At 41.8% G+C, this 23,868-nt stretch overlaps 1 protein-coding gene across 1 annotated transcript in view; it reads right to left on the reverse strand.

Moving 5' to 3' along the window:
* Window positions 1-23,868, reverse strand: part of dennd1b (DENN/MADD domain containing 1B) — a 99,649-nt gene that overhangs the window by 45,590 nt on the left and 30,191 nt on the right. The window contains exons 3-10 of the mRNA XM_010795612.1: window positions 22,405-22,454; window positions 21,245-21,364; window positions 15,828-15,897; window positions 14,048-14,128; window positions 12,746-12,805; window positions 9,716-9,769; window positions 9,112-9,222; window positions 1,555-1,655 (exon numbers count right to left, since the gene is read on the reverse strand). Coding sequence (XP_010793914.1) covers window positions 1,555-1,655; window positions 9,112-9,222; window positions 9,716-9,769; window positions 12,746-12,805; window positions 14,048-14,128; window positions 15,828-15,897; window positions 21,245-21,364; window positions 22,405-22,454 — 647 coding nt within the window. The remainder of the gene's footprint in view (window positions 1-1,554; window positions 1,656-9,111; window positions 9,223-9,715; window positions 9,770-12,745; window positions 12,806-14,047; window positions 14,129-15,827; window positions 15,898-21,244; window positions 21,365-22,404; window positions 22,455-23,868) is intronic.

The raw sequence follows: 23,868 nt of genomic DNA on the forward strand, positions 1-23,868 counted from the left end.
TGGCTTCCACAGATGCCATTTTTTTATGGATTTTTTGTCAAAGCACTGAAGATATTCATTGCTATCGGATGTTAAGAGCATTCCATGGAATATAACAAAAAGTGTATCTCGACACCTTTAAATGAATGACAAAGCCACCAAACATTTTTTAATCCAAAATAATTTCCACAAAGAATAGAAACGTTTAGATTAATCTGAGTGTGTAGCAGGGTAAGCAAAAATGTTCTGGTCTTACTTTTTAAATGTTTTCAGGACTTTCATTTTTGTAGCCATTGACCTATGGCCTAACCTTTTTAAATTAATGCGATAAGGTTTTGTAAAGTCTGTCTCGGCTTTAAGTAAGCATTAATTTACCAGAAATACAACAAAAAAAACAGCAAAGCTACAACTTCTCTTATTACTAACACTATTTGGTATTTTAACAATACCAACCTTTTGCAGCACTTTTAACGGGTTTTCCTCTAAAAAAGAAGGTAAACTCAGAAAAAAAAAACGACAGACTTGGAACACTATGTTAAAGGGTAGGAGGGTAAAATGTTTTCTAATTTCCTGGGAGAATTGTGCATGCATGGTTATTACCATGTAGCTCTTTGCTTATGAGATATTTATCTTCATGTTTAAGTTACTTAAAGGAAAAGCTGAATAATACAGTATGTTTCCCTTCAACTATGAAAAAAAAAAAATCTAAAACAGTCAAATAATTGTATCCATTTCTATGACGAGGTTAAGAGAGGAGCCAATAATCAGCTTTGGGTCGGTGTATTCCTGGGCAGAGGGATGCAGGAGCCACAGGCTTCTAATCAACTTAAAGTAAATGCAGAGCAAACAGCAGGCCTGTACAGGAGCTCTGAACTTCAGCTGCTGTCTCCTCTGTTTCATGAATATGCGGACTTTCACCAACATTTACACAAATACATGTACACACACAGAGCATGTAATATAATGTAGTTATCTAATCGGTGCTTGGAGGACACCCCTGTGATTGAGTTAGATAATGATGAGTCTTTACAGAGTGTTGAAAATCACATTTTACTGTCAGTGATGAATAGCTGAATGCGCTACCGGCACTGATTCAACTAAAAACAGATCCTTTTACATAAGCTGACTTCCCTACTCTGATTTTTCTCTTTATATGTACATATCTAATGTTGATATGAACACACATAGATTTGTAGATGAGCCGTTACCTCAGCTCTTTATTCAGTTTCAATCAAGTCCATTCAGATATGTTGGATTGGAGATGGATGGGTGGTAATGAACCCCTGAGAGGGCTAAGATGATGAGAGCATAGTGCTTTCACCGGCATGAAATATGGAGCAAGGTGTTCCAGGTCGTTCATTATGTCGAGGGGCCACACAGGAGAAGGCGGCCCCCCCGAGAGGAATCATATGAAGAACTTGGAGACAGAGAGAATTTGAGGAGATGTGTTTCTACACAAAATAATAGAAAGAATAAGAAAAAGAGTGTGGGTGTAAACACTTATTATGATGAGCATGAAGGTGGGTGTGTGTGTGTGTGTGTGTGTGTGTGTGTTTCAGAGGTGGTCAGCCTTACCAGCAGTAGTCCAGAAGATGCGGGGGCAGAACAGGGATGAAGATGTGCTGCCAGTACATAGGAAAGAGCAGAGCAGCTGCACCGTGGACACATGCAGTTAACTACAGAGAGGGAGAGAAGCCAGAGGAGAAACTCAACATAACTTTACAAAGCAACACAACAAAATAAGAAAAAGGAAATACACTTCTATGTTTTATGACTACGGGTAGTTTAACATTTTTAACAGAAGGTTTGTGATTTCAGTCTCAAGGATTGCAACAAGGAAAAAATTGCAACAAGTCAAAATAACTTTGAGTCACATATACTGACATTTCGAAAACGTATCTAAAATGTTACCCTGCTAAAAACTATAACAGAATAGCAAAGACTATTCCTCGCAAACAATGTCATGTTAATATCCTGTTTTATTTATTTTCATGATAAAGATTGATGCTTTGGTGATGTTTTGTGTTGATGCGTCAATGTGCAATTTGTTTGATTTCATTGAGCATGCTTTTAATCTTGCTTAAAAACAAAAGCCCTCAGAAAATACACCGACATGTCTAGTGTTGTTGTGATGAACACACAACCTGCAAGCTATTGTTGAACAAGAGAAGAAAGAATGAAAGCTGGAGATCAACCCGTTGATGGAAGCCTTATCTTAAACTCGTGACAGCAACACAGAATAAGAGAGACAACTTGATGTGAAGGTGAACATAAAAGTGTCGAAAAAAGTGAAGAACGGCAACACGTGCTTTACACACGGAGAACATGAAACCAATGTTTCCTGCATATGGATTCATTTGTTGTGGGTCAGCACTCCAATAGTATTGCACTTGGCATTTAGACATTTAAAAACATATATATATTCAATGGCCAAACATTAGAGCAAATGCATGCCCAGTGTTCATAATGAACTGCTTTTCAATTCATTTTCAAAGTGAGAATCGTGCTGTGACCTGCCCAAACAGACCAAAGTGAGACAAAAACTGTTCTGACACTCCCCATGAAAATCTAAATTACCCCAACTACTTAGAGTAGGAAATTAAATATTTTTTAACAAATAATGAGAAGCAATCACATGAATATGGCATCCATTTTCAAAGGAGCTCTCTACATTGTCAAACCAACATTACACATAAAATTAAAGTCATTGTCTCCCATTGTCTTAAATCCGGCACCCCCTCTTGACATCCCATCTCATGAAAAGCCAGCTATAGTAATGACCTGCAACACACACACTGAGACACACAGACACGGCAGGGGGAAGAGGCGTTAGCTCATCCCCCAGATTAAAATAACATGATTAAATATGGAAAGAGAACAGAGGTCTGAGGGGCTCCTGCGGGACTTCATTAGGGCAAATTGCCAAAGAATGAAACATGAGTTAGCCAAGAGAGACTGCGGGCTAGGCCAATACCGCCGGGACCCCGGAGCAGCAGCCAGCGTTATACTGCTGCAGCTTCACAGTCAATGTGTGAAGCGGACACACACTATCACACATACACACTACCAGGAGACCCCCTGCTCACTGACACACACAATGTCACAATTGACCGGACAAAAGCGGGTGAGCTTAGCGACTGAAAGCTACCACAGCCAGAGGAGGATAAAGAGTGCCCCACCCTCTAAATCCATCCCAACATCAAGACTGGACATCTCCAAAGCTTCAAACTAAAAGTGTGTGTGTCCATGTGCGTCCCTGCATGTTTGTTTTAACTGTTTTCATTTTTCACATAGGATAGAAAAAGCAATGATTGTTTTATTTATTTATTGTTTCTGCACAATAACTCATACACCCAGTCCCACAATAGTTAGGACTTAATCAACATTTAATTGGTGTCTTGCTCTGTGTATCTGCATATGCATATTTCCGCTGCCTGCCGCCTTCAAATAAAACACAACAATGCCACGCTCCTGTCAGGATGAATTCCCTGGCAAACAGTTTGTTTTTTTGCTAATTCTGAAAATAAATCAATGCTATGAATATTAATGTCTGAAAGTGAGGCACTTGGTGGAAGAGCTACTATCAAAACCATCACACCCCTTCTCCAAAGCGAGGACAGTGAGGGGCCATTAAATTGTGATGAAGAGAGGTCAGCTATCCGGCTGTGGATATACATACACACATACGTACATGAGCCACACGCACACACTTAGCGGAGCGCCAACAGGCGAGTGTATTCCTCCTCTGGGAGTGCGAGACAAGCCCCAGCCATTCGCTGGTACCAGGAGGTAATGGCACAGAACACCTCGCTAACCAACTCCAATTATCTCCACCAGGCCTCAAGGTGAGCCCCCCAACCGGCATGATTTACTCTCAGGTTGAAAGGGAAAACAGGAGTCTCTCTCTCTGCTTCTCTTCTTCCCAGGCTGAGTTTGCTGGCTTGGGGGAGTTGGCCGAGAGGGGAGAGGGGTTACTGAAACTAAGATAATGATTTATAAAGCAAATCTAGATTTCTGTTTTCCCTTTTATATGCTATCTCTAAAGCAATGGAGGTGGCAGTGTGCCTGAGATAAGAACATTTGGAGAGAACTCCAGAGGAATACTTCACATATTTGCTTCTCTAATTCAGCTTAATACAAATCCTTTCGTCCTTGTTAAGGTTTTAGAACGAACGAGGAAAAAAAGTAAAAGGAAGATAAATTGGAAAAAAGAGAAATCGCACCTTTTTTTCCCTTCATTTAGAGGGGGGTCTTCACATGAGAGTGGGTCATGAGAGGCTAAGGCTGATAAAATATTTGCCAGGCTGATAAATAATAGATGAGTGGAGCCAAATGGCTTACACGCTCCACAAAAGACCTGGGTGCTTAATATTCCATTCAATGGAGAATCACAGATACAGTCCCCAAGAACAAATACAGGATTAGGTGCTGGGTCCAGTCCTCAGGGACCAGGGCTCTGCCCGGTAATGAGGGGCTGCCTGCCTCTTACACTGTGTGTGTGTGTGTGTGTGTGTGTGTGTGTGTGTGTGTGTGTGTGTGTGTGTGTGCGCGCATTCCCCCTTCCTGAGAAAAGCTAACCGATTATACAGCGACAGCCTGCTTCAAAAAGCAGTCAAGGTCTTTGGTTCTGCCCTGAGAGCTTTTTAGCGCCCTGCAGCCGAGACACAGAGTGTCCACACTAACACTGGTTTCCCAAGATCCATTCCACGCGACTAAAGAAACGAGAGACAGCGAGAGAGAGACCTAAAGAGATGGAGAAGAGGAGGTGAAAGTAAGAGAAGAAAAGAGAGTTGTGAAAAAGAAACACAATAAGCTTTGACATTTTTAAGTACTTAGCAATGCACCTAAGATAAGTGGTCACGCACACTTTCTGTTATTAATGGGGTGTGAGACAATTGCCTTGTCCCCTTTCAAACTACATAATAGTAGTTTAAAGTAAGTACTACTAAATGTTTTACTTTATTATACGGTATTTGCAGATGGTTTACATAATTCAATTGTTCTATCAAGAACAGTGTTAATGATATCAATCAAGCAGCAACGTTGTAATGTCTCAAATAAGCATTCAAATGTTTATAAAGAAATTAATAGTTGTGTTTTCTTTCTGCTGTGTTCACAAAACTGTTTTACAACCATTTCAAATGGGTTTTAACACTTTCCAGCTGTAAGCAGCCCCCATTTCTATTGTGCATTGCATTGTAGGACAATATTGTCCATTACGATCACACTGTAAAATCAAACGTATGTACGCTTACTGAATGAACTGTGTGACTTTTGTACACCACAAACTTCACAGTACAATCTAGTTAGTATGTAATAAGGATTCAGCCAGTTATTCTTTTTCTGCACGAAATAAACAAAGAAGCTGAATTATGACACATATATTCAAAAAACAAAAATGTTAACCACATATGGATCCCAAACTCTTCTGACGGCTCTCCTTGTTCATGCATCATCATATTAAGATAAGCTCGCCTCTCGAGCTGCTTGAAGAGCTACACAACTCTTCAACAGTGATGTGTCCTTAAAGACGCACCATAGAACTCAGATCTTCGAAACACTGCAACTCAGAGCTCTGCGGCCTCCTTCAGTGAGCAGTGTGTTTCCACTCGCACCATTCCTCTTTACCTGAACAACTGGGCACGTTGAAGTGAAACACTGACAGAACACACAGAAACTGCTGTCGATACACTTCTTTCGCATTCTATTCATATTCAACGGCAGTGTAATGGAGATTTTAAGGGATTGAGCACACAACAACACACATTACCTCTGCTTGCATACTCTTAGATGAGGGAACCCATTGCACTTTTTAAATTACGGCAAGAGCAGGGTGTGAGACAAATAGCTGCTGCAGGAAATGTAATTCAATTTGACGGGATTAATGGTATCAACAGAGTTGCTCTTGACCTCTTCACACCAGCCTCAAACACTCATTCCCCCTCCACTCGCCTTTCCTTCCAACTCTGTCCTTACACACTTTCCAAATCCAATCCTCTCTTCTCCTTGCTCAGCCTCATTTCCATCCAAGTTCTTCATTTCTTATTCGGTTTTCCCTCCTCTCATCCTGCTGTCCTTCTGTCCGTTGCAACCTCTCCTTCGTTCCTTCCAGTTGGTTTATCCTCTCCCCTCCCCTGCACAGAGTAAGTCACCAATTACCCGCGCTCTGCTTCTCCCTCTGTTGACAAACGCTGGTGTCAGGCAGGTGTGCCACAAACAAGTAGGTGGCACAGGGAGAGAGAGAGAGAGGGCACACAGGACGACACAGGTAACAGCTAACGCCAGGCCTCCCACACAGGAAGACACCAGACATAAGGTACAAACACCTGTGAGCTCAGAAGACACACAAACAGATGCATGTAAAAGAGACACAAACACCCACAAAGTGCACATATGCACATACTCGTTCACAGCGGCACAAGTCAGACACATGGCACGGGGCTGAGATGAGTCTATTGAGGGGAACATGTCCCGATGTTCTGCAGATTCCAAAAAACACAGAGACGCATTAAGACACCAGGGAAGAGGGATGCGAATTCAGAGAGAAAGAGAGGTGTAGCCAGGCTGAGTGAGAGACAGATGGACAGAAAATAGTGTGTCAGCTAGGAAGAATAACTAAAGATGGAGAGAAAGTAAGGAAGCAGAGAGGAGTCAGGGAAGGAGAGGAGGAGAAGAACAGAGGAAAAGGCAGGAAACAGAGAGACAGCTGGCACTCTAGGGCATGGTGGATGGATAGTTCCTTGTTAGCATAGGCCTGACAGGCTGATGAGAGGGCTGCTGTCAGCCGGGCCAGGCTCTCTGAGTTCGGGCGATATACAGGGCAGAGGATGGGCTCGAGAGCTGGGGGGCCTCGGCAGATGAAAGACACGGAGGGTGGTGGGCCGATGGTGGTGGGGGTCCTCCCAACTGACTAGTTAGAGGAAGGGCCGCTGCAGCCCTATTATACGGCCCTATGACAAGGCTGCACGCTCGGCTGGCTCCCGCCCCTGCGCCACCGCCGACCAGCCTTTAAAACAGTGGTACCATTCACCTCCGGTCACGAAACAGCAATAAGTCAACTGACGCATTGTTGTAAGATCATGATTTATTCCTTTGCTGTTGGCTGCTTGCGAGACGCGCCGCCATGTACCGGCAGACTGACACGCTGGGTTCACCGGGGGCTTTAACACAGGCAGCACCTAGAGCAGGCAGAATAAATGCAGGATATCTCTGTGTGTGCGTGTCTTTCTCTCTCTTTCCACTTTCTATTCCGTTTCTCTTTGCTCGGCTGAGAGGCTGGACAGGCGGAGGTGGTGAAAAGCAGCTGGATGGTACTAACGATGTTACTAACAATACCTTCTCACATAAATCCTCTATCTGTGCAAAGCAACTATAGAAATATTACCTGCTCACCCAGTGACTGCTGACACTGACTTCAACACACACGTTGACAAACTCTGATGTTAAATATATATTTTGCAGCATTTAAGGTATTTGATCACAGGATAGTGGTGTGGCATGCAGCTAAGCATGTATACATACGGGGAGATGTCTTACAGAATTGTAGCAGCCATTTCCACTTGGAGGTCATTCGACCCAACAGCAAAAAATAACGCATCACAGGAGCAGTAATAACATCAGGCCTGCTAGTAATCCCAGTGGAGATGTGAAAATACCTTTGTACTACAGTGCCTGACATATATTGCTACAAAACCAAAACACTGCTCCCTGAGGAAGATGGATAGACAGATGAGTGGATGAAGGCTTGCCGAGGATGAAAGCGTTACAGAGGTAAAGGTCTGACGTGGAAGCTCTTAAAAAATCCTGTCGACATAAATTTGTTAAAAAAACAAGTCAAGATTAGTCTCGGAGCAGCAGAAAACTGTAAATCACAGACAAATATCACCTCCACCCCCTTTTCCTGCTAAAAAGAAAAAAAACTTTCACCCTTGAGTCTGATAATTTACATGGTGTAACCCTGGTGTCACAGCGCAGTGTGCAGCCCGACTCACTGCTGGTCCGAGGTGCTGAGGGGAGACAGGTGATATTCTCTGAGGGCTGGGTAATTTTTACAGCTCTTTCTGATTATAGCTCCTATGGGAGACCATGGGAACCGTTCCCTCCAGCACCCATCACCACCCACAGGCCCCTCCGGCTGTTCAGTGTTCTGCAGCCTCGTAGATACCGAGGCAGGACGGGCTACACCGCCGATACAGATCGTACTTGGGTGACATCACTTCCCTCTCCCCTCTCATCTGTCATAAACATTTGGCTCTGCCTCGTCAGACACATAGATAACGGGGGGAGGTTGGAATGAGGAACGTAGGGCGGGAAAGAGGGAGAAAGACACAGAGAGATTTCCTCCCACGTACAGACAGAAGGGACTTTAAATTATGTTATAGAGCTCAGGCGTGTAATAAGGGATAATTTAAGGCTTTTCGGACATTAATATGTTGCAGTTATAAAACAAAAAGTCAAATATAATCCAGCTTTAGTGGGGATTTCACAGCTTGTCAGAGCGCGATAGTGCGGCTGTCTGACTGCAGGATGCCTGGGCAAAGAGGCGGGCGGGGGGGCAGACATATCAGCCTAACTTTCTCTGTACAAGTAGCTTAGCCATGTCAGAGAAATATCCTCATCGCACTAATTAGGGCGTGATATCCTGCTGGATTATTGATGAAGAGATTCATGTTCAATCTAGGATTCAGTCCTTACATTTGAGATATATACTTTTTCAAGAGGGCAAATTGGTATCTGGATTTGACTTGAAGCAAAAAATAGCAACTGTGACTCTATGACTGTGAATGGTAAACATGCTATTATAATATGATGTGATTTCTGATAAGAATATATACTATTATTTGTATTTGTATCTACCGTGTTTCACTGAGCTATGGAATATTATTTTTGTACATAATATTGATGTTTTGTTATTGTATTGTTCATTATACTGTGCAATAAGTTCAGGAATCTAGAAGAATGAAACTTTAAAAGACTGAAAACACAAAAAAAGTTCAGCGCAATTGAGTAAAATGTTCAAGGAACTCCTGTGCCTGCAGTACATGAACTATTTTCTAAAATACTTTCACCTTGTGCCTGTCAGGGCAGGGCTGAGATGCAGCTGAGAGAAGGACCTGGAAGGAATGGACTCACAGTGCTAAGCTTGCTTGAGGTAATGATGATGCGCCGTTCATGCAGCATACTGGCGTAGAGCTGGAGCATGTTGGTGACGTCCACAGCCACAAAGTACTCAGTCAGGTTCCTCTGGAGATAGACAGGAACAGAAGGATATTCAGGTACATCACAAACTGCCCTTGCTTACAGTAAAGTGTCAATGCTGCAGACGGTGAGTGCCAGAGAAAAGACAGACAGGCAGTAAAGGGACTTCTGTTCATTGTGTTTTGCAGTAAAACATAAATTAATAAGATATACAGATTCAAACCATTTCATATAGTATGTTTGGGAAATAGCTTTAATCTCTGCTTGAATTGTTCATAAAACTGTTTTAAGGTGGCCCTCGTCATAAAGACTTCAATGCTAGAGCTACAATTTGAATACCAATTCAAAAGAAGGAGAGAACTTTGGCATTAAAAGTGCAAGCACCACAGGAGATGAAACAGAACAAGAGGATGATGCAAACATTTCAATAGGTGACAAGTGTTTCTGATTAAGAATAATTAGAGACAGAAATGTTTCCAGAATAAAGGGACCCTCTATTAATCTCCTCGTGTCTCTTTTCTTTTCCATGAATACTTACGCTCTCAGGGATAGTTGGCAGTCCATTGATATCCGGGGCGATGAAGTAGGAGTGCTGCGAAAACACAAACATGCAGAAGAAAGAAGAGGGAAGGTCACATGTGAAGCATACCACTCACACAGAAGATAATAAGAGGAAGGGGGGGGAAGGCCAATCACTTTGTTCTATGATTTATGGCTTATCTTCAGCTCTGTCTATATGAATTGCTGAGCTGGTGTCTGAACTGTTGCAATGCTTTTATCAGGCCTACAGAACAGAGAAAGCTCAATAGCAGCTCAGCTCCCCATAGACGCAGGCTGGGATGATGTCTCCGGTGGAAAACTGAGTCTTTATTTAAGCATTAAAAAGGCTAGCAGAGCACACAGTATACGTACACAGGTGCGCATGTGCATATCCACACACACACACACACACACACACACACACACACACACACACACACACACACACACACACACACACACTGTTTAGAGGATCACACAGGGCTGCCTGTCTCACTTTGGGAGAGCAGGGCAGGTTCAGTGTTTAGATCAAAGGGGCCTGAGAGAGGTGGTGTTTGGAGACAGGTAGACAAAGCACCAACTGAAACACACTATTGTGTTTCTCTAACACACTCTCCGGTGTCCTCCTTAGTACACCTGCGTTTCTCCAGGCCTTCACTAGACCATCTGTTGCAGGTTTTTGCTTAAAACCAATGCAGTGTCTACAGTAAACACACATACATTATGTTTAGTATTCTACGACTCAAGTGTTTCAACGTGAATATTATTTACTTGTTATTATTATTGTTATTATTATTATTATTATTATTTACTTGTTATGCAAATCAGCATGCTCTCAGGCATCTGAGGTGATTGAGTATTTCTTTGATTTGTGGCCCTTGTGTCAGGAAGAATGGCATCAAACACCTGAGAGTTGCAAAACGGAATTGCATTTATGACCCAAGACTGATTAGTATACATTATGCACTTTATATTTAGAGATAAAATAATAAATAGATATATAGGAAAAAACTCCTGCTAAATTAATTCCATAAAAAAAGGTCAACTTGAGAGTAGTACATCAGAAAACAAACAAGATTATTGAGAGTTTGCAAACACAATTGGAGTCATGCAACAATCAGCAACCCCACCGAAGGTATCACCACAAAGATGCTCTGATGATAGAGACAGAAGAGAACATAAGAAACAAAACCCGTCACAGTCAGACAGTAAAGATATGGAATTGAGAGAATCAACAACAATGGAAAGATATCAGCTAAATACGCAGAGTCGTGTATGTTTGACTTGACCCCTTACCCATGACATTATTTGGCAAATGTTAGTAAGCATTTTAGTATTCAAAGTGCTGCTGGAAAAAAATGTTACAGTGCCGGAGATTAAATATTCTACTCAACATTCTGTATCTTTACAGCAGTTGGTGAACCAGTTACCAGCAGTACAAATAATTATTAAGTCTCACCATTTGAGCAAATAACCTTAAAGTAACAACAAATAGTAAGGGGGAAAAAAGAAATGGCGGCACCATATTGATCATTTGTTTAATGTAAAACAAACTCAAATGTTTCCAGTCCACGTCAAGTGCATTAAGTGTGAAAAACGTGAAAACTATTATCATGAGTAAACGATTGTCATATTCCCAGAGGAGGGTCATTGTTGGAGCGACGCTCAGAGGAGTTAAATACACAACACAACAAACACTCAAGCCGAACAGGACCTAGAGCGTTGCCTTTTAAGGTTTTTATTCTAATGGGCAAAATATTTTGTATCTGAGCCGAAGCAACTCCTACGCCTTCTTCTTTATGTCTACAGTAAGTGCATTTGTTTCAATAATACAGTTAATCCAGCCATAGTTTAAGTTGTTTTGCAAAGCTACCAGTTCAACTAAATAAGACCTTTATTATTGACATGACAGTTAAAGACGTCTTTGCATTAATGTAAAGCATGAACAGCATGCTGTAAATAATGTGTTCAACAAAAGGCTCTCTTCCGAAGTTTAGTTTTCCCAGCAGCTTCCCAAACTTTTTAAACAGAAGCCAACCAGATGTTGTTTTAAGGTGTGCTTTTTGCCAATAAGCAAGATGAGAAAAAAAAGCCGTATTTGTTTTAATAAAGTTAAACTGAGGAAAATTCCTGCCTCCTTTATGAAGCTCTGCCCTTGTTCAAGTGCTGTAAAAGGGACATTTTAATGGCACTCGAAGGACTTCTTAGTACTTAAAATCATTATAAGAAGACAGCAGATAATAAAATATAGATTTGAATAACTGCTGTTCCTATCACAACTCATCCCACCTGTGTAACTCTCATTCTCACACTGGTTGGTAAGAGGGAATTTGGTGCCCCGTTCGGTTGTAAGAAACTTAATTTGCTAACATTGCCTATAATTTGTCAGCTGTCCGACACGTGGATTAGCTTTCTTTGCTTCTATGTCGTCTATTGTAACTAAACAAACGGCTTAAGACGGTGTATCTGTGGCACAGCAAAACCCCCAGAAACACATGCAGTGAAACATTACACTGTGTTTCTCCGTCTTTCTTTTTCTGTGCTAAATAATGTTTCCCTGTTGGTCTACACATTCATGGCACTGTGATAATCACAAGCCATGCTCCACGACTCAACCCAGGCTTTCATTGGCTGTTTGCTTGCTTATCTGCTTTTTTCTCATTCTTTCGAAGACATGTTTATATAAAAACATTGAAAGTGGGTTAACTGGAAAGGCATCAAGGAGATTTTTTTAGCACAATTGCGTTTGCTTTAAACATAAATAGGGGGGAAAAACTTTTGATATTCAGAGAGAGAATATACAGTAGCAGTGTGGAATGGCATTAATCATTTACAAAGTTTGATTGTTTTCCAGAGGAGAAGAAACACACACCAAGGCCCAGGATAGTTTGTTTTTGTTATATTTAAAAAGATAGCCTGGCTTATTTGGCCAAATTGGAAAGCCGTTGCTCCCATGCGATTAGTACAGCAGCGGTTTCATATTTCACAGCAGCCTCCTTCCCTCCTCCCGTTTCTGCCCCCCACTCACCGGCTCCCTGCTTCGCCGATCTCTCAGTACTTGCCCAGTGGCGATATACAACTGCTCATTCTTGCACAATGAGAGAGAGAGATAGAGAACAAAACAGGGTTCACACATGAAAGGGGACAATGATCCTTCTTCTTGGCTGCCATGATAAAACAAAAAACACTCTTTAAGGGAATAATTCTGCTTCATCAATTAAATATCAAACTAGTGGCTTCTGCCAGCAAAGACATGGAGCCATCACCTCTGTTCTCCGGGGCTTCTTTCCCAATAAAGCTCCGAGACGCAGATGAAAAGATTCTATGCATATATACAGCTGATAAAAAAAATACTGACAGAGGAAATAAATCATAAGGAATCTTAATTGACCTTGTTAATCTTTATAGAGATGTATTGATTACCTTATATTAGTCTGGTTATTTCTTATTTATTTATCTGTGTAATTAGATGCATAGTCTTCTGGGACCTTTGCCGCAACAACAAAAAAATCAGTGTTGCTTTTTTTAATTGGTCCAAAAAAAATTAAAAAGGAGCGGAGGTCCTTAAGGACAAAAGGCTCACACTGAAACTCTTTTGATCCCATTATTATGTGGAGTCCAAGCAACAAGATAATAAAGATGTTGGTGAAGAAACATGATGAGTTCTAATTATAAAGGCCAGGAGTATGTGAGCGAACAGTGATAGGGAGAAAGTATTTGATGTATGAGCTGGAAACACACGAGGAGAGATTGTGTCAGAGTTAAGACAAACACTGGCTGACTTTGAGGGACCTGTGCTCATTAAGCCGTTTTACTTTTTGATAAGCAGGAGACATGGAGAGTTGTGAAGGACCCTTCCAGTTCAAACATGTCCAGCTCGGGCTTATCACACAGAAACCTGTTCGCGCCACTTCTTGTTTCCAAACAGAGTGTCAGTCCTGGGCCCTTTCTGTCTCTCTGTTGTTACCCATTGTATCTTCACCTCCTCCTGCTATCTTTTCTGTCTGCTCTGTCCATCACTCTGTCCATTTCAACCTCTATGCTTCGTCTATCTCTCCCTGTTGCTTGTTCCTTGTCTGTTTCTATGTCATCTTTGACTCTCCTCATTGTGTCAAATCCTCTTTTTTTCTCATTATTCCTCACTTTGTTTCCACTTATTGTCTAGTATAATTGTTGCTCTACTTTTGTCTTTTATATTTCTTGTTTTCTGCAGCCTCTTTCCTGATTCAACACGCTGCTACAGTGCCTGTCCCACTCTCCCTTTTTTTACCTCTTGTCTCAGCTGTCTTGCCTCTGATAAGGGGGGGGGGGTTACGAGATCTGTACCTACCACACTCAGGTTGACTGGCGTGAAGGGCTTTGGCACTGGCAGATCATAGAGAGAATTCAGCATGTCATTCAAGTCATTTTCCTGGGGGAGAGAAAATAAACAACAAAGGAAAAGAAAAAACATTAAAACATAGGGCACATGAATTTTATTTACTTGTTTTGTTGATGTCACGAGTTATGTGTCAATCTTAACAACAGTGCTGGGACAGGCGCTGCTGCAGACCAGAGGGCAATCCTGCAGCGTGGCCTGGAGGGCTCCAAAACTTCCGACTGACATGTGTTTAACGAGCAATGGTGAGGTTAAAAGACGGCTGAGCGTAGGGCTGCAGACGCTTATTACCCGGCAGCGTTGATTTACGGCCGTGAACGGGCTGTCTGTAATTAAGCCGGGGTCCCCGCTCCAAAGACAAGGGCTTTAAGAAGCCGTCAGAGAGCTGGCTTGACCACATAACAGGCCCTTGGATTATTCTTCCAGCATTTATGAGCTCTACAACAAGATTGCTATTTACACTCGGCTCGACAACTGAGCAAACAACAGCTTGCAACTTGTACTTAAACTAACTACTGTGAACACAGAGGTTACGCACTTCAGTTTGCTTTAGAGTCTTTTTTCTATTCGCCCTCTCAGAGAACTTTGTTTTGGTTTTGGCTACGAATCGTTGCTTGTTGGAGGAAACGTGCACATGTGGGTATGTGCGCGCCAGAAGGAAATAGAAACTTGAGAGGAATGGGCGGACATATACAGTAAGAGAAGGAGAATGGGGGGAGGGAGGGAGGGGTGTTTGAGGGTGTGTGCGATCGAACAGCCTCCTGTCATGAGAGGCTCAATGCTCACACGCATGGTCAGCAACACGGCCTGGGGAAACAGTTCATTTACCCCTCGCCTTAAACCCTCATCGCTCTTCTGTCTTCCCTCGTCTGTCAACATCTCCCTCTCGTCTGGAACGGACAGCGGGGTAAATAGAAACCAAATCATGCACACTAACACTTCAGTCACCCAGGATTTGCAGCAAGCTCTCTCTCTCTTCCTTATCCACAAGCTGGTCTATTTTATTTGTCTGTCTCTTTCCACATTAGAATATCCTGCCCCTTAATCACTTAAATGTGTGTGCATGTTGAATGTTTATGTGATATGTTTGCGATTGTCTTCTATAGCGGGCCTCTCTGTCCTGATCATTGCTCTCTAAGGGTCTTGGAAGCAGCAGTGACTACATGACAATTGAAAGCGGTCCCAAAGCTCTCTGCATCTCCTCCCCCCCCCCCTCCCTCTGCTTCTCTCTTCAGTCTAAACATGGGAACATCACCTACACCCTCTGAGCTAGACGCTGCACATCTCCCCAGTTTGTTGCATATTTTACATTTTTCCTCCCTTTGCTAGTACAATGCAGTGAATAGTCAGGGGAAAAGACTTTTGTGAAGTGTGAGCATTTGTGTGTGTGTGTGTGTGTCTTTCCATTTCTTTCTTAACGATTTGTTTTCCAGTAAATCATCAGGAATAACTTCCAGTGTCAGATCAGCGTTTGGTCTGTGAAATGTCAACATTGTTGCCGCTAACAACAGGAGCCAAGTCGAGCCCCAAGACGGCGAACAAAACTCGCACACAAAAGACAACATGCAGAAGAAGAACAGAATGGAGGGAAATATCTTACCACAGTACAGTTTCGAAAACACTAAACTGTGTACTTGTTGCTCACTCAAATCAAAACCACCATATCTTATTTCTCATGTGCTTACACCACATCATACATACAATTATAAATACATCCAGCAGATATGATTACCTGCTGTTTTGTTAGGTAGTCCGCCAGCGTATTCAGCAACTTGTAGTAGATTTCAAACCATGGTACATAGCTGCAAGAGTCAGAGAGACAGATTATTTATTAACAACATTGAAATCATGTTATCATCTCTTTTAATAAACAGACACCATGTGATTCAGTGTTTGCGTTTATGTTGAAATAAAAAACAAAAGAGTCTCCTGCAAAAACAAATCAGTGCGTTGCAACTCATTCTTCGCATATAACGTGTCTATAAATAATTTCACTATCTGCTGGACAGTAAAAATGTAAACAGCATTGAGTTTGTTGTGGATAGGTTTGCCCTACTACCGCGTGTATGTCCTGACTATTGTGAGTGACCTACAACTGAAAGATCAGGTGCACACGGCACATTGATAATGAATTGTGTTCCCAGCTACTCAAAAGCACAGAGCTGGACAACAGGGGAAAAAAGTAAATGCTATCCAGTCCTTATTATGACATTCTTTGTACCCAGGGTCCTCCGCATGCTAAGGATTCCTGTCATGTATGCCCTTTAAGCCAATAGCAAAAGAAAGTAGATGAAAAAAAAAACAATGGAATTGATATTCTTTATAAAAAAACAACAACATAGTTATCATGTCATGCGGAGAGATGCTATGGTTTACAAGCATGCTGCTCACAGATGCACAGGCTTAACAAAAATGCAGCCCAAGATGCCTCCTGCCCCCCTCCTCCTCTCACTGCTGCTTTTTTTTTATGCCCTTTGCATTTAAAAAAAATTGCCTTATGGAATTAATGTAATATAAATAAATTCATTAACAAGCTCAAAATAATTTATACTGCCGTGTTTGTGTTAAAGCTAATCGCTGAGTACACCCACCATAAGCTAAAAGCATCTGCAGCATGGCTTTCTTTACAGAGTTGACATATTCTTGGCCAAGTCGGGTTGCTTTCTATGTGGAAGAAGGCCAACATTTTTCTTTCGGCATAAAAGCTGCGAGGGCTCATTTAATGTTATGCAATCAAATAATAAAAACATGGTTTCCTATCAATGTATTGAATTTTGACTTAGTTTGGGGGGTTTAAAATGCACTTCTGAAAATTGCATGAATAATGATTATAGATGAGGATTTTTTAACATTATCATTAAATAAACAGCAACCCATTAATGCTTCATTAGCTTGCCTGGATGCAGGGGTTGAAGAAACAAAGTATTTGGAAAATGAGCCAACCAATCAAAGGAGTTGTTTGCTCACCAAAATCAGCGAGTTGTTCTCAATGTCAAAGGGTGAAAATGATGTTAAATACAATTCATTATGACGATAATTTAATACAAATAAAAACTCTGACAAAGAGCTTAAATCTGCAGTTTCATATGTATAATAAATGATGTATTTGTGAGGGGGAAGCTTGCGTTGTGTGAGTTTCTAAGCCAGTGAAGTCCTGCTCACGCAGTTGGCTGGAGACTGAGCAGTTTCCAGGGCATGGGTCACTGGCTGCTCTGTAGACTGGAATTAACACACAACAAGAAAACAATAAAGTGAACCGAATGCAAATGTTCATATCGCTAAATCCGCGAGGGGCCAATGGCAGGCCAGGTTCCTGGAAAAGTGCAGCCAAGCGCACCAATCAGAGAGGCTGAGTGACCATTAGCCTGAAACAATCAGCCTCTTAACATGCCAATATTTTGACGTCTGTGTGAAGATTTTCCGCAATCAGGTCAAATTCGCAGGAGCGACTAAATCAAACACGCGTATGTTAATTCACATGCTGACCGGATATCAACCTGAAGACCTATTTCTGCCACGTCAAACAACATATTACACAAATATCTACATACGGGTTCAGTATACATTTAGCAATTACACAAAAAAGTTCAGCCTGATGTTATGAATAGGGGGGGGGGTTGAGCCTTTGTATTATCTGACCCCAGTACGATTGTTTAAAAAGCCAGGCTTCTGGACATTAATCCTCCATTCCTCACAGTTGAAGGGGATGTAAATAGGACTCTCGCTGTCAGAGCAGCCGTCAGGCCTCACAGATCTCACAGTCATTAAACCCCTACACCAAAGTGCTGGAAATCCTTTGTTTTAAAGGAAAATGCATAATCACTGGTGCAGGCAGCACAAATTATCAATATTCCTCTAACGTCTTCCCAAAATAGGCATTTGGGTTTTTATGCTTTCTTCAAATGTAATAGGATGAATATAATGTTAAGACGTATTGTTGTGTTCTACTTATCCTCCCCCCACCCCTACTCTGCTCTCTCTGTTGATGCAAAGTTAAAGTTTGGAAAGCTTAAAGAGATACTCCTACTCGCCACAGTTCATTGCTCAGATCTGTTTGTGCTTCGCAAATCCTCCGATAGAGAGCGAGGCATCCATCACAGGAGTGCTCAGTGTGTGGGGGCCCCGCAATCTCTCCTGCCATTTTAAACACATGTCTTCTCAAAGTGCCATGTACTCAGAGAATGAACCAGTTAATCTGCGGTCCACTCACAGCCCGTAGTGCTCTTTATCCCCGGCTCAGACTACCTAACGGCACGGAGATATCTGACAGAAGACAGGGACACAGAGGTGCCATTGGGAGTTAAAATTATGCTATTATAGACAGGAGACGACACACAAATCTAGCTGAAACCAGACGTTTTAATATAGTTTTAACGAGCATATTATATATATATATATATATATATATCCAAAGAAAAATGTAGTTGAAATAGAAAATAAAAACACCAAAAAAAATGTGATATTTATTTTATTCATTACACCTCTCTGTTTGATTGGCTCCTAATATCATATAACTTTTATTAGCCCTTCTTGCAGCCATAAAGTACCTGTTGGGTGCTAAGTAAAACACTTATTCCTGTTCCTTAGATGAGTCTTAAATCTCCTTTAGTGCAGTCACCTGTAATCGTAAGTCATCTTACTCTTTGTAGAAAGCACAGTGGAAGATTTCATTACACCTTTACTTTCACGGGTTAAGGGTTAAGTACAGGGAAGGAAGTGTCCTCCGGCGATCCTATGTGACCAAAAACTGAGGCAACGCAGTCCATAAAGTGTTTCTGAAGCGGCAGCCGTTAAAAAAAAAACTGAGGAAACACACATTCTTCTTTCCGAAATTACTCGCATTTCAACAGAAATTCCTACAAATGTGAGGGACAAAGATTTAGGGAAGATTGGGGAGTAACACTATAAAATGGTACAAGTTTTAATTAGCGTTTTTCGCCTCTTGTTTTGTTTAAAGTTTGCCTGAAGGGAGCGCGGCCCTTTCGACCACGGCTTTAGCAGTCCGACTACAAAGGGCTGTCCACATAAAACTGTCCTGCTCATTAAGGCACTTCCTCCTGTAAGCTGAGGTGACAATTTTACGGTCCCAGCACTTCAACAATCACTGAGACGCAAACTGTTTTAATTACCTTTATCCTATATCCATGGGAAGTGATAGATTAAATCAAAAATTAACTAGTGGGCCTTGGCCTTCCTGCTTTACATTTCACAAAGCGCATTTTATCTGATAATTCTTTAAGATTAGCCATTTACAAGATCTGCATTTTCTTCCCCTTTTTCTTTGGTTATTATTCTTTCTTAACACAAATCAATCTTAATGTATCACTTAACTAATATGGCAAAATGAAAACACTGTTTAAAGAAAAATATTTGTCATGCTTTAGAATATTTTCACTTGTTCTATCTATGCTAAGAAAATAAAAAAAGATCATAACCCAAAAAAGGAAGCACACAAACAATTTAAATTAACGATAAAAAAAACAACTTTCTATACGTTGTCTTATTAAAAATGAAGCAAGCCATGCAAACTACTCAAAATGCATAATGAATTTTATACATCATATGTCAAATGAATTAGCATGTCTAACTCAGCGAGAGGGACAGGGGAACCTCTGCTAATTGGCAGTGAAGCTTCATGCATAATTATGGGCCAAGCGTCTTTGCTGTCGCGCTGTGGCAGTAGCCGAATAACGAGGAGAAAAGAGAGAGAGAGGGAGAGAGGGAGCAAGAGATACGGAGGGAGAGAAAGAGAGAGAAAGGAGAAGAAAAACAAAGGCCACGGAAGCTGGCCGGGGAGGGTGGGTGGTGAGGGAGGAGGGACACTGTTCTTCACAGCAGCTCATCAGGGCAGCGACAAACCCACGACTGTCCATCAACAGCAACACGCACAGCGCACACACACACACACATAGACCAACACACACACACACATAGACCAACACACACACACACACACACACACACACACACACACTCAGGCGATAGCAGCACTTACACAATGCTACCTTACACCAACAGAGAAAAAGAAAAGGCTTTGTGCTCCATTTCCAGTTTGTTGTTTGTTTAACTGCTTAATACATTCATTAAAAATTGATTTATATTGTATATTTTCCTCAGTTTATTCTAAAGTGCATAAGCCTGTCCACTGAGATTAACACTGGAATGCTCCTTCTTTGTAACGTTAAGGTAATTACATCTGTAAAAATATTGTGTCAACATGCAATTACATGGGAATTAAATGATAATAGCCTTTGTTGCAGAGTAATTATGCAAAGAAATGCAATTTTCCATGAGTTTGGTATCCTCATTTACGTACGCTGTGATAAGATGAATCCACCTATGAAATATCAAAAACTGCTAAATTTCTGGATAATTATAGGCACATCACTAACATATTTGTGTGGGCAGATGAGAATATAAATGTGTTATTCTGGCATAGTGCAGCTCAGTGTGAAGTGTGAGAATGAATAGAAATGCTGTCTAAAAAAATCAGTTTGCCTTTCTAAGATCTAGTAAATTAATTTTTGTTCATCAAACTTGAGAAATAAATGCAGCCCTACAGTATATACAGTATATATATATATATATATATATATATATATATATATATATAGCTCTGAGACCTATCCATAGATTATCTTTTTTTTAAAAGGGCAAAACAACTCTTGGTTATTTGAATGGGAAAACAAAGGCACTGGTGTTTGAAAAGGTCTTTTTCCTCACATTCTCATGATTCAGATTTTTAAATATGAAAGGCTGACTTTTATATGTTTGGACTTGTAAAGTGCAGTATAACTTCTAGAACATCCAGTTATCTATTGACATTATTTATGGGAATTGGATGTATTTGTTCTTGTAAAAAAATACAAATGGTATGAAACCTAGTGTTAAAGATTGTCGTACAGTAAGCAGTAAGTTCATTAGGACAACAAGAACAAAATACAAGACAGAAATAAAACAAATGAAATAGACACGTACAGTATCTTGGAGTATTAAAAGCAAAACAAGAATTAGTGAGCATGTGAACGTGCATGTGTGCGCGTGCATGGTGTGTGTGTGTGTGTGTGTGTGTGTGTGTGTGTGTGTGTGTGTGTGTGTGTGTGTGTGTGTGTGTGTGTGTGTGTGTGTGTGTGTGTGTGTGTGTGTTACCTGAGCAGGCATATGCAGACCCGGCAGCCTTGAGTGAGTCGGCAGAAACCAAACCTCTGCTTGCCGTCGATGTCCGTCAGCACAAAGGTGAAGTTCTGCCCCACCTGATTCTGGGAGACCCTGGGGCCAGACACAGGGGACACATACTCACACAGGGCCAACACCATAATGACTCAACAATCAACTGAATACAATTGGGTGCAGTAAATCTACAAAATCATATACACTTAGAATACTATATAAGAAAACACAATGTTGTCTGGCTGGATTAGAACCAAACTCATTCTCAGACAAAATCTCACCATGAGCTAATTCTCTAGTCTTGGTCCAAATCTGATGTCACATCTGAATGGCAGCCAATATGGCTGCTTGAAAAACTGTACAAATCTTTTTAAAGCCCAAGGTACATTTTAGAGAATCTCTGCACATCCCTAAACCACTAGATGGCAGCAGCTCAGCTTCAGTAAAAGAAAGAGCAGCCCCCCCCCATTTCTCTCTCTGTGTCTTTACAATGGGAATTTTAACATGTCATTTTCCATGCTCAAAATAAAGAAGTCGGTACTTTTCAGAGAGCAGCTGGCCGCATCAGGCCTATATTATTAGCAAAGGAAAAGACTCTTCCTTAGAATCTGTGCTCTCTAACTCTCAGGAATTTACTGTATAAACTACTGTGCACAACTATTCAAGTGCGCAGGTAACTGATGACCTCATCAGCATCGTACCTCGTTATAGTGTCCTCAGCATCAAAACCTTTACATTTTTTTGGATATGTTAATGTTTTTGGGATGTTTTTCGCAGGTACAGCTAGCACAGATTGTGTTCAAGAAATGTTCAGATCTGCAGGGGTTCAATACCATAGAGGCAACTAGCAATCACAATATGAAATACACTCATCATTACACTTTGACAGTTAGTAAATCATCCTGTGAATGTTCATAGGAATGATGGTAATTTCACCGTATCAGTGTGATACGAAAAACACACATCATCTCATTTCCTTTTTTCAAATGCACATGTGTATGTGTATTGTAGTGTTTTTGTGTGTACGTGCGTGTTTATGTGTGTGTGATTGTGCGTGCGGAGTGTGTGCATGTTTTCAAAAGAGGTGGAAGTGAGCTGTAGTGCTTAAACGAAGAAGCATTGAGGGAGAGGAATCGTACCTTTCCACGTCAAAGGGAAAGCAGAACTTTGGTATCGTCTGAAGGACCTCCTGAGAAACCAGAACAGAGAGAAAGACACACACCTTTTAAGAGAAAGACACATATCAGGGAAAACAAATAATACCTGTGCACTTCAATACGAAAATCTCTTGGGCTTACACTAAGTGGGTGCTATCAACTGGCTAAACAAAATGAGGATTAATGTTAAATGCTGCTGATAGCAATCAGACAAAGTCTTCACATCCCAAACACTGCAGCCTAAATGCACTTAATCCAAATGAATGGGCAATATAAACCCCTTCAATTGGCAGAACACAGTGAAAAGGTTCCCTTTTTTTGCCGAGATTTGGGAGGGATCCTCGATCCACAGCTTGAATAATTAGCAGTTAATAAGTTCATCGATTATCGGGTGCCAAAGGGAGATGAAAAGATAAAGGGAGAGCGAGAAGGAAAGAAAGAAAGAGAGAGAGGAGAGACCGGGGACACAACACTAAGGCGATGGTGGCAGATTGTAGTGACAATGGGCTAAGCAGCTCTGAGGGGTTAAGATGTACAGAGGGGTACAAGCCTCCGGGGCTTTACCTCCCAACACCTCCCTTGTGGGATGGGGGAGTGTAGGGAGGCTGAGGGTCTGCAAGCGAGGTGGGAGGGAAGGGGAGAGGGGGGCAACTTTTCAGCAGCAGCATATGGATTTAGACAGGGAGCAGGGACAGAGTGGAGCACCATATGGGTGAGCCTCTCCAGACCAGAGGAACCTGCTCCCCGCTCTGACTGTGGATACGTCTGTGAATATTTTTTTAATTTATATATATTTTTTGTAATATATGTTATTGACGGTGAGAAACGGCATATCCGTCTCCCTGTTTGTACCACACACACTGATAATAAAGTTGACTTTGACTATGATTATGGATCTATCTGTGGCTCTGTCTGTGGCTCGGCCTGTCTCTCTGTCTGTGGTTCTGTCTGTCTGCCCTCTCACTGGCTGCTAACCTGGCACAGAGCGGTCACCAGGCTCCGGGTCTTTTCCCCCCGTCTGTCTTCCTGCTACCTCTCCCTGTGTTGTGGCCCGGCTCTGCCAGCCTCACACACTAATCCCTGGGAAAGGGTGTCTGTCTGCTCTGGCCTGCCTCGCCGTCTCTCTTTCTCTTGGTCTGCCTGCCAAGCTCGGCCACTGAGCCCAAGGTCTGTCTCTTCTCTCTGAAGGGAGACGTTCGAGCCGAGTGATGCAGCTGCTCCACAACCTCTCACTCTGCCTCCCCCCCAGAGACGGATCCGAACGACAGGTTGGGTGTCTTCGGCTCCATTCTGTGGCTAAGACCTCGCTGTGGGGAGTATGTCACTGATCGCCCCCCCCCTCCTGTGCCCCTCCTTATCAAAACTTAAAGCTGCCACCCCAGCACAACACGACCATCGCCACAGACAAGCCAGCAACAATGAGCTATGACAGAAGGGGGGGCGTGT

This window comes from Notothenia coriiceps, unplaced genomic scaffold (assembly GCF_000735185.1).
Source record: "Notothenia coriiceps isolate Sejong01 unplaced genomic scaffold, NC01 NC01_scaffold00037246, whole genome shotgun sequence".
Lineage (NCBI taxonomy): Eukaryota > Metazoa > Chordata > Actinopteri > Perciformes > Nototheniidae > Notothenia > Notothenia coriiceps.